This window comes from Podarcis pityusensis (assembly GCF_964106645.2).
Source record: "Podarcis pityusensis genome assembly, chromosome: 8".
Lineage (NCBI taxonomy): Eukaryota > Metazoa > Chordata > Lepidosauria > Squamata > Lacertidae > Podarcis > Podarcis pityusensis.
In genome coordinates this window covers 4065542-4077161 of record NC_138033.1, presented here as the reverse complement: position 1 = coordinate 4077161, position 11620 = coordinate 4065542, and the positions used below count along the sequence as shown (strand labels likewise).

Sequence of the window (11620 nt, the reverse complement as noted above, 5' to 3'; positions counted from 1 at the left end):
AGAGAGATGAGCGCCGCAAACCCAGAGTTGGTCACGACTGGACCTAACGGGCAGGGGTCCCTTTACCTTTAGCCCCCCATCCTGCTTAACATCAGCAAGGCCCTCAGACTCCATTCCCTGTGACCCTCTGACAGCAGCATTGGATTTCAAAGGAAGTCCCAACCCCTAAATTAGGAGAGTGTTTAAAAAAAAAAGAAAACAGGCACCCAAACTCTCCTTTGGGATTTTTCTGTTTTGAAACCCATCCAGGGTTTGCCACTGCACACAGACAGACGCTGTTTCAGCAGAAATGCCCATTTCTGCCATGTTCAAAGAGGAACGAGAGCCCAGCTGGCAAGGGCTTTTGCCAGGCCAGCACAGCTTTACGCCTCTAATTATTAGGGAAATGGGGGAAATGAGCCTGCCCAGGAAAATGGATTGCCCATCTGCGTCCTCTAAATGTCAGCAGAGGCTCAGCGATAAGGGCCCGCTTCCCCCAAGCCGGCGCATTGACGCAAACTGGAGTGCAGCAGGTCGAGGGCTGAGATAAAGCCAGATTTAAGGGGAAGTTCTTGTGCAAGTTCTCCTGGTCTGATTTTGCAGCAAAGAGTTCTGCTTTCCCTAAGGTGGCTTTGTAAACATTCCCAGCTATGGGTGTTTTATTATTTTACTACAACTCCCACTAAGGGACACGGGTGGCGCTGTGGGCTAAACCACACAGCCTAGGGCTTGCCGATCAGAAGGTCGGCGGTTCGAATCCCCGCGACGGGGTGAGCTCCCGTTGCTCAGTCCCTGCTCCTGCCAACCTAGCAGTTCGAAAGCACATCAAAGTGCAAGTAGATAAATAGGTCCCGCTCCGGCAGGAAGGTAAACGGCGTTGCCGTGCGCTGCTCTGGTTCGCCAGAAGCGGCTTAGTCATGCTGGCCACGCGACCTGGAAGCTGTACGCCGGCTCCCTCGGCCAATAAAGCGAGATGAGCGCCACAACCCCAGAGTCGGCCACGACTGGACCTAATGGTCAAGGGTCCCTTTACCTTTACCTATCCTCACAACATCCCTGTGAGGGAGGTTAGGCAACAACTGGCCCCCACGTTCACACCACCCAGTGAGCTTCACAGCCAAGTGGTGATTTGAACCCTGGTCTCCTGGGTCCTAGTCTGACACTCTAACCACTACACCACACTGCCTCTCACACGGCAAAGTGAAAATTTGAAACAAGAATTAACTTGTTTCAGTTGTTACCAGCCGAACGCTAACCAGCAAATTCAGCCTCCCAGTGCCCAAAGATTTTCTCAGAATTAAAATTCTGGAAACTCTGGATTCAAATACAATGAAATTTAAATGTCGGTGCGATTTCACGGCAGTTCTATTTGCCAGTCCAGTCCTGTTTGATCGTTCAACCTGCTTTTCATAAGCTTTGCCGCAAGCAGAAAGGATCTCTTGATCTTCTGAGGTCTAAGCCAGCTGGCAGGATCACTTCTGGGGCAGTTGGGCGAGGCTGCTTTTTTTTGGGGGGGGGGTAAAAATATTTATATACTGCTGTGTCATGGAAACGTATCACAGCGGTTTACAACAATATAAAAAAGTAGAACAAGTTAGGTCTCAGAATTTCAGGGCCACCAGTCTCTGGGCGGCTTCCCACATGCAGGGACAATGGGGGAAAGCCCATCTTATTATGGGAATCTATTTTAAGAGCGTTAAGAATAGCCTGAGGCTGGATCAGGCCCAAAGGCTCATCTAGCCCATAATACTCTTCTCTCAATGGAACAACCAGATGTCTCTGGGAAGACTGCAAAAAGACTTGAGCACAACAGCACACTAAGCACTTGTGATTCCTAGCTTTCAGAGGCCTGTTCGGTTTTAGGATTCGGCCGTGGCATGTCGCAGAACAAAAGGCACGGCTCTTGAGCACGTGCAGAGCGCTACTGACTGAGCAACCCCAGCCCACTACCTCAGGAATCCGGGTTCAAGGGGTGAGATTTTCAGCTCGTGCGTTGCAAGGCAGGTTTAATTTCAGCGGGGCTTCTGCAGAAATTGATGCGAGCAAGCCGGCACACGACTCCAGAGAACCACCTTTGTACACACTTCTTCAAGTGCTGAACCAAATATTCCTGCGCTAACAAGTTCCTTCCTGGGAGGTTTGCCTGCTATGCCACACCTTTCTGAAACCAGGCAGCTAGGCTGCAGATTTCTGCATGCTTCCCACTGAACTGAGCAGCCTGTTCCGCCAGGAACCTGCGCAGGAACCAGATGTGTGTCTTCCTGTTCATTGCTGCTGCAGAGGCAGTGAGAAGAGTCACCCTAGCCAGGAATGTCTGCCCTGGAGGACTAAAGCTTTGACCCCCCAAAATACAGATGATAATAATATTTTTTTATTTATATGCCCCCCATCCACTCTGGGTGGCTTTCAATAATTAAACTCTCTCTATATATATATTAGAGGGACGCAGGTGGCGCTGTGGGTTAAACCACAGAGCCTAGGACTTGCCGATCAGAAGGTTGGCGGTTTGAATCCCCGCGACGGGGGTGAGCTCCCGTTGCTCAGTCCCTGCTCCTGCCAACCTAGCAGTTCGAAAGCCCATCAAAGCACAAGTAGATAAATAGGTACCGCTCCGGCGGGAAGATAAACAGCGTTCCAGTGCGCTGCTCTGGTTCGCCAGAAGCGGCTTAGTCATGCTGGCCACATGACCCGGAAGCTGTACGCCGGCTCCCTCGGCCAATAAAGTGAGATGAACGCCGCGACCCCAGAGTCGGTCACGACTGGACCTAATCGTCAGGGGTCCCTTTACCTTTATATATATTAGAGTACACCCTATTTTCTGGACTGTAATTTGTTTTAATGGATTTTAATACTATATTCAGGCATGTCCAACTCACAATAGACTGCGATCTACTCCCACAAAAAAAAAAAAACCCAGCAGTGATCACGTGATCTGACAGGGACGCCCCGCGATCGACCGGTAGATCACAATGGACCAGTTGGACATGCCTACTGTACTGCATATCAGGCATAGGCAAACTCCAGCCCTCCAGATGTTTAGGACTACAATTCCCATCATCCCTAGATACCAGGACCAGTGGTCAGGGATGATGCCTATGCCTGCTGTACATTTAAAATGTTGTGTTCTGTCCTGCAACCCCATGGTGAAGGGTGGGCAATAGTCTAAATAACAATAGAAGTAATGATCTAATAAGTATAATATCGCTTCCCCTGACTTAGTACAGTTGGTATTAAACTTGTGTTTCATCTTTTTTTGCCAAAGCTGTCCTAAGCTGTTCCTGGAGTGTTTCCCCATAGATTTCAGATATCTGGTGGCGGAGGTGGGCTTCTTGCTCAAGTGTGCAAAGTCATGGCACTCTGCAGATGGTCAGAGGCAGCCAGTGGTGGGTGGCCAAAGCTCTGGGACGGAGTCTCGCCGCAGCGCGTCTCCACCAGACACCAAATAACCCAGAGGAAACGCTCCTAAAAACCACTGTTGTCGTGTTTAAAAGATCCCACGTCTTAACGATCAATTAGCACCCGCTCCTCCAGCCGTTGGAGGCTTAAAAAAAGCCCCCCCCCCCTGGCCACATGATCAGCGGGTGCCTGGATCCCAGTGACCAACTGCTGGCGAGCTCTTCCGCGACTCGGATGTCATGCCTTTCTGGCAGCCCAGCGGCGCACCAGCAGGGAGTTCCGCAGGTTTTTCCCAAGGCAAGGAAAAAAATAATTAAAAAAATCCCAACCCGCTTTGCTTTTTCGGTGTGTTCCAATACAGGCGTCCCGTTTGCAGCCGCGTCACTTTAAGAAAATGCTAAATGAGCGTTTTTGCCTTTGAGAGGCTGAACAAAGCAGGCCAAAGAAACTGATTGTTACCGGGCGCTGAGTAGCTCAGGGGACGGGCAGAACCTCGCACACTTTTAATTACGTTTTAAAAAAAATAGGCCCGGGGAAGCTTCCTTCCCTTCCTCATTCCAGTATAGTTGAATGTAAGCTACGTGCGGTTCCTCAAAGAAAAGCACTCTGCACATGCTCAGGAGCACGCTCTTCACTGCGCTTTCCCGCGGGTCGACATCCTGGCTTTGAAAATGGCAGGCCCCAAGAGAACTGGCCCCGATCTCCCTGCGCTCTCCTTTGCTTGGCGCGTTTGTTTCCCGTTTTCCTCTTACCCCGGTCTTGGATGAAGCGGGGCGCTCTGCCCATGCTCAGAGGCACCCTTCCTTACCAACACGCGCCCTCCCCATAGCCTGTGTGGTGGGGAGGAGAAAAAGCTCCTTCTTCTCCTGGCGCTCCAGGGCGGCGTCCCTTTCCAACAATCCCCATAATTTACCGTGCGCCCTCGCCCCGCTGCGCGTTTTTACGCAGGCGGCGGCGGTGGCGACGGCGCCTTTAAGCGGCGCCCGCTTCCTCCGCCTGGCGTGTGTGAGTCGTCCGGCCCAGCCCAGCCTCCTCCTCCTCCTCGGCGTCCTTTTTCCTTCCCCTTTTCCCCCCTCTGCTCCTCCTCCTCCTCTTCCTCCCTCCTCGCGGTCTCCCGTCGGCGTTGGCAGGCTCCTGCGGGGGGCGCTCTCTTTCGGCTTCCTCCCCAAGCCCCCCCTCCCCGCCCCGACCGCCTCCAGCCCGCCTGCCGATGGCGGGGAGCCCCGATGGCTCCCTATCCGCCCGCCCGGAGCCCCGGCAGCCTTAGGTGAACCCCGCCTCGGCCGGCGCAGGAGCAGCGGTGACGGCGGCAGCAGCAGCAGAGCCACCGAGCTTTGTGCTGGCGGCGGCGGCGGCAAGGACGGGAGGGGGCCTGCCGGTGGCTCGGATTGCGCCCGCCCGCCTTGGACGCCCGCATCCCGGGCGGACCTCTCTCCCTCCGCAGCCCTCCTCCCCGCTCGGGAGCCTTATGGGGGGTGGCAGGAAGCGCCTCTGCCCTTTCCTGCCTGCGGGGAGAACGCGGCGGCCGGGCTGGGCGCGCAGGCTCTGAGAGGCAGCCCCGGCACCAGCAACTGACCAGTGGCCTTTGCAGCAGCGGCGGCACCAGCAGCGGCGGCGGCGGCAGCCTGCCCCCCACCCCACTCCAAACATGAGCCCCCCCTTGGGGAAATAAGCTCCCTTTCCTCGGGGGCGCACGGAGCGCCTTTCGCCCTCTTCCCCCACCCATCGCATCTCCCTTTCCAGCGCCCTCCGTCCGTCCCTCCCTCCCTCCGCCGGCCCGGTGCTTGGAGGCTTCTATGAGTGTCCGCTTGGGGGGAGGCCAGCAGGAAGGTAGCCCCCCTCGCCCCCGCGGCGGCCCGGCACCGGGAGGAGGAAGAGGAGGAGGACGATGTCTTTGCGCACCGCGCTGGCGACGGGCAATGAGCGCAATGCCGAGACGGTGAGTCCCGTTTGTTTACCGGGCGCTGTGAGTGTGTGTGTGTGTGTGCGCGCGCGCGCGCGCGCGTGCAAGAGCCGGTGGGGTGTGTGTGTATGGGTGGGTGGACGGGGTGGGGTCGGGGTGCGCCGGTGGCCCCTCGTTTGGCCGGTTGCGCGCGCGCGCCCGCTGGCTAGCCAGATGGGGGGCTCGCTTTTGCGCCCCCAGCCACGGAGCTGGGCACTGCGGAATGACTGGCAAAGGCAGGAACCTTCTCTCCACCCCACCCCCCACTGCCCCATCCCCCAATCACTAGGGCGGGCAGCAAAAATCATCTCAGGCTTTTTTCTCCCATCGATCCGTTCCGGGATGGCTGAGCCAAGCCCGGCGTTGTTTTCCGGAGGCGGCTCTCGAGGTGACCCACCGGGCCCGGCTTCTTGGATCTCTCTCTCCGGGGGATGGAGCGCGCGACCCCAGACCTCCTTCACCCTCTTCTGATGCGGCCTGAAAACACGGGTGGATAAGCCGCAGGGGGAGGGAGGGGGGGATACCTCACCCTCCTAACATTCTCCCTCGATTTGGCAAAGGATCCGCCCGCGAGGAAGGCCTGATGCCATTGGGATGGGCATCGTGCCCAGCCCTGAATGCCCGTTTTGCTTCCTCTGGCCTGCTGTTGTTAGGTAACATTTGGGTCTGGCAGCCAGGAGGTTTGGCGGCTCTGGGTTGCGGTGGTGCCTGCCGGTCAGTCGGGCAGGGTGGGCTTTCTCCCATGCGCACACCCCCCAGGTGGGCAGTCAGTAGGGGATATTCGCGCGGCTGGTTGGCAGAGCCCCAGAGAGATGCACCTGTGTGTGCAGGGGGGTCCTCTCTGAGAAGGCAAGGGGGTTCTGCTAATCTCTGCAGAGCTCCATGCCGCGGCTGCTCATTTTGATGTGATTCAAAGGGCCTTTGGCTGCTGTCCGTGGGGCCCCGGAGGGCAATCCTTTGTCAGCCGTGGAGGGTTTAAGTGGGTGCTTTGGAGGCAACGTGCAAACACTCAGGCTGGGGCCTGTGTTCAGGATCCAGGCCCCCCCCCCCCGCCATGCCAGAAGGCCCTTACACAGTGGCAGGCCTACACAGAGAGGAAGCAAGCTGTGAAGTCGAGGGATTCTCAGCCTTCATTCATCTGCCTGTTGTGAACCCCCAAAAACAGCACACCAAAGGCACCCCGGAGATGACAAGAGGAACGTTTTCCAAGCCAATTTGTTCAGAGTGCTTGGTCTTTCTGCTCTGGGGGAAACGCTCTGTTCCAAAATATTATTCTTCAAGGCTGCAAGATGGATGGCTACTTGGTGGATAATGTGTGGAGCTCTGAATGGCCACATACTGACCCACAAGGCTCACGCCTCCTGCACGCAGCTGGCAGTAGTCCCTCCCTCTGCCAAAATATGCCCAGTGGCACTACCAGAATCCTTCATGGCCAGCTCTACATCTTACTCTGAATATTAGGCATTTGGCCTTCCGGAAATTTAACACACACATTCACACACAAGTACCGTGCCCTTATGATGGCTTAGATAAGCCAGGAAACGGAATACATAGCTTGAGATCTCGGGCGCTGCAGTGTGTTTGGGTGAGAAAGCTCAGGGTGGCAGCGGCTGTTCGGGGGGGGTGAGTTTCTCCTTCCCCTCCACCCGTGTGGAGCACAGGGTCCTGGGACAGGAGTCCAGAGCGGCCTTTCTCAACCTGTGGGTCCCCAGATGTTGTTGAACTACAACTCCCATCACCCCTAGCTTGCAAGGCCAGAGCTCAGGGATGATGGGAGTTGTAGTCCAACATCTGGGGACCCACAGGTTGAGAACTGCTGGTCTAGAGGCACCTTCCTTTAGCGCAGGGGGTGAGAGAGGGCCGCCCCAGGTTATAAGAACATAAGAAGAGCCAGGTGCTGGATTAGGCCAGTGACTCACCCCCGTCCAGCTTCATTTTCTGACTGTGGCCAGCCAGGTGTCTCTCCTGGAAAACTCTCGAGCACAACTACAACTTTGAAGGTGTTTTTAAGCAGAGGTTAGATGGCCGCAGGTGGTGCTGTGGGTTAAACCACAGAGCCTAGGACTTCCCGATCAGAAGGTCGGCGGTTCGAATCCCCAGGACGGGGTGAGCTCCCGTTGCTCGGTCCCTGCTCCTGCCAACCTAGCAGTTCGAAAGCACATCAAAGTGCAAGTAGATAAATAGGGACCACTCCAGCGGGAAGGTAAACGGCATTTCCGTGCGCTGCTCTGGTTCGCCAGAAGCAGCATAGTCCTGCTGGCCACATGACCTGGAAGCTGTACGCCGGCTTGATGAGCGCCGCAGCCCCAGAGTCGGCCATGACTGGACCTAATGGTCAGAGGTCCCTTTACCTTTACCTTTAGATGGCCGCCTGTCGTGTATGATCTAGCTGAGATCCCTGCATTTCAGGGGGTTGGACTAGATGACCCCTGGCGTCCCTTCCAGTGCCACAGTTCTGTGATTCCATGGCATAACTTTCACTGATCTTGGAATAAATTGCTTTGGGGTTAGGGGCTGGGAAGGGGGCACAGACCTAACAACAGTTCTCATGAATAGAGGGGTGAGAGAAGGAACCCCCGACAATTTCTGCTCTTTTAATACAACAACCCCAGTCTTAAAGCATACGCTTTTGTTCTTACCCAGAAGTAAGTCCACTGGGTCTTACGACCAAAAAAGTATACAATAGGTTCTGGTTTTCGACTTTAAAAATCTCAGGTGAGCCACGGGCTTCCTGGGCATGTCTCTCTCAGCCTCAGTTCCCCAGCGTGGGAAAATCGTAACGTGAGCGGCCTACCTCGCAGGCTTGTGGCAGGAAGGGACTGGAAGGGCTGTCGCTCAGCGCTTGGCGTGCAAAGGGTCCCTGGCAGCATCTCTGGGTAGGGCTGGGAGAGAGAGCCCTTGTCTGAAATCCCCGGAGAGCCCATCTAATCAATCAAGAGGGACAGAGATGAGCCAGTGGTCCGATTCAGTGTGAGGCGGCTTCCTCCGTTCCTCAAGAAGGAAGCCTCATTGGCCAGGCAAGCCGCAAATGTACATGGTGATGATAATGAAGATAGCAGTAATAGAAGAAATCTGTTATCCAGTCTGATAGGCGTGTGATTCCAGTTGCATCTGGCATGCATGAGAGAGAGAGGGGGGGGGGAAGGCCTGTCTTCCTTCTCCCCCAGACGGTTCATTGTGAAATCCAGCTCTTCAGCCGTCATGGCCCACGTGGCTTTGAACACACAGGTGAGACCGGCTCCCAACCCAAACAACGCTAGTTCACACCTTTGCTGTTGTCATCGGAGGCATTTCAGGATCTCGGGCCCCACCCTGTGCTGCTGCTGCTGCTGCGGCGGCGGCTGTTGTTAGCCGTTCTCGCCAACAACAAGAGCTCTTCTCTGTTGCAACCACCACCACTGCTGTGTTTCCATGGAAGCGAAATCCTTGCCACGGCAGCCACGTGGGCCTTGCCCCACAGCCCGTCCTCAGTGGCAGCCACGCTCAAACTCGCAGGGCAGTGGCGAGGAGAAGGGTGCCTCTGAGCATGCGCCAAGCCCTCACTGCCGAGCTCGTCTCTGCCCGCCTGAGTTGGGGGCTTGGGGGCTCTGCAGAAACAATCCCTGCGGGTCCCAAAGGACAGCGCTGGCCACCGATGCGGATGGCTTTGAATGCGGATTGGGCAAGTTAATGGAGGACAGGGCTATGGTTTTCTCAGGTTTTGGGGTGGCGCTGTAGAGAAGATGCAGTCCTGGTCCTTGCGGTTGGCAGGCATTGCGAAGCCAGGATGAGGCCTTCTCTTCTGCCAGAATCAAGGGAGTGGGAACTTCCTCCTCTGTTTCAACAGCTCTGAGGCTCAAACCTTGAGATGCAGCCATTGACCTCAAGGAACCTCAGCTGGAGAATATTTCTCTCCCCGCTGACCCATGGCTGCCCACTGCTAGCGCTGACCTGCTCCTGACATATTTGGTTTATCCTCCTGGCCTACTTCGCACGGTTGTTGTAAGCATTCCGGCGGTGGTTACGTGAAGTCTTTTACACGTGCAGAAACTGAGCATGAAGAAGATTATGATGATGGATCAGCGTAGGGGGCATGTGCAAGGGCCTCCCCAGAATTTCTTTGACCTCCCAGCCAACAGGGAGTTGTAGCACATCTAGAGGGTGCAGGGTTGGGGAAATCTGATGTCAGATTTCTGATGTCAACCACTGAGCCTAGGGCTTGCCGATCGGAAGGTCGGCGGTTCAAATCCCCGCAACGGGGTGAGCTCCCGTTGCTCGGTCCCTGCTCCTGCCAACCTAGCAGTTCGAAAGCACGTCAAAGTGCAAGTAGATAAATAGGTACCGCTCCGGTGGGAAGGTAAACGGCGTTTCTGTGTGCTGTTCTGGTTTCGCCAGAAACGGCTTAGTCCTGCTGGCCACATGACCCGGAAAAACTGTGGACAAACGCCGGCTCCCTCGGCCAGTAAAACTAGATGAGCACCACAACCCCAGAGTCGTTCGCGACTGGACTTAACTGTCATGGGTCCTTTACCTTTAATGTCTCTCAGCACCCTCAACAAAACTGCACTTCCCACGATCCTTTGGGGGGAAGCGAGCCATGGCTGTTTTGAAGTGGTGTCGTTGTGCTTTAAATGCATGGTGTGAATGTGGCCGTAGACTGAGGGAAACCCACAACTGCTGCCTGCCTGTGCGCTGGGTCCTTAGCCTTGTTCCCTTGGTGGTGCATTTATATGCCGCTTTGTGCCGAAATCTCCGGGCCTCCCTTCTCCAACGAGGCGGTCGCTGTGTTGCGCTGAGTGTCGGCAACCTCCCCGCAGCGAGAGGTGACCCGAGTGCCATACCGGTTTCTCTTGAAATTGCAGCTGGTTTTGCGGCCTCTGCGTGCAGTTGTCTTTCGGGGTGAGGTGTCAGGGCAGGGCCCTGTTTCCTGGCTGGCCTCCCTGCTCTGTTGATCTTCCTGAATGAAGAAGCCGATAGCATTTCGTCAGTTCGGCGGAAAGCACAGCTCTCCTCCCACAACCTCGGCCAGACGCTTTGGCCGACTACCCCCCAAATCCGCTGGGCTCCTGTTGCGGCTTGAGGGCTCCCTCTGCACGGAAACATCCGCGGCTGTCTGGGCAGGAGAAAGCCGGATCCTGCCCCAAGGAGACTGGAATCCTGCGCTCAGCAGAAATCGCGTGAGTCAAGGGAACTTAATGGGGCCTGTTTGTTTGCTCCAGGGTTTCCCCTTTTAATAACTGCGACGGCTTCGTAAGGAAAGCAAACCTGTACTTTTAGTTTATTTATTTTTTTAAAGGTGTCTCAAAAGTGGGGGCCGTTTTGATCCCCAAGGAAAGCCCAGGGTAAAAGCGTACCTTTTTACTGGGACAGCTTAGATTGGTGTGAGAACATCTCAGCCCTTGAGTTGTGTTTTCCTTGGGAAGGATGCCAATGTTTATATCTCCAAAGCTATACAAATATATATAATTTCAGCCTTGTCTTTGCGTCTCCGAAAAAGCCAGGAGCTTTTCAAACTTTGAGCGTCGGCCGGAATGTCTCATCCGAGTCTTGGGATTTGCTAGGTGACCTTTGAGTATCACGCTGCCTCTTGAACCTCGATCTGCAATGTTGGCAAGGCTTCTGGACTACCCTCCAGGGCTCTACGGAGGCCGTGGTGGTGTTTGTGAAGTATGTTGAATGCTGTGGAGTGCTCGATGAACGCTGAATGTGCTTGGCCTAATCTGTGCTTCGTTCTCCAGTCCCAACCTGGTTATTGAGTTTGGGGTGGGTTTAAAAACTCAGCAGCAACCATGGCAGTGGAGCGGTGGTGGTGTTGTTGTTTAGTCGTTTAGTCATGTCCGCCTCTTCGTGACCCCCTGGACCAGAGCACGCCAGGCACTCCTGTCCTCCACTGCCTCCCGCAGTTTGGCCAAACTCATGCTGGTAGCTTCGAGAACACTGTCCCACCATCTCGCCCTCTGTCTCCTTGTGCCCTCCATCTTTCCCTACATCAGGGTCTTTTCCAGGGAGTCTTCTCTTCTCATGAGGTGGCCAAAGTCTTGGAGCCTCAGCTTCAGGATCTGTCCTTCCAGTGAGCACTCAGGGCTGATTTCCTTCAGAATGGAGAGGTTTGATCTTCTTGCAGTCCATGGGACTCTCAAGAGTCTCCTCCAGCACCAGAATTCAAAAGCGTCAATTCTTCAGTGATCAGCCTTCTTTATGGTCCAGCTCTCACTTCCATACATCACTACTGGGAAAACCATGGCTTTAACTATACGGACCTTTGTCGGCAAGGTGATGTCTCTGCTTTTTAAGATGCTGTCTAGGTTTGCCATCGCCTTTCTC

General features: G+C 55.2%; 1 protein-coding gene across 6 annotated transcripts in view; it reads left to right on the top strand.

The window, feature by feature from the left end:
• Positions 1-4785: 4785 nt before the first annotated feature.
• Positions 4786-11620, top strand: part of MARK4 (microtubule affinity regulating kinase 4) — a 78922-nt gene continuing 72087 nt past the window's right edge. For 2 of the 6 annotated variants that reach the window (XM_081018725.1, XM_081018727.1), the window contains exon 1: positions 4787-5314. In XM_081018725.1, the coding sequence (XP_080874851.1) occupies positions 5264-5314 (51 nt within the window). In that variant the 5' untranslated portion in view covers positions 4787-5263. Of the gene's footprint in view, positions 5315-11620 lie in introns of all 6 variants that reach the window. The other 4 variants (XM_081018724.1, XM_081018723.1, XM_081018726.1 and 1 more) reach the window with 4 other exon arrangements.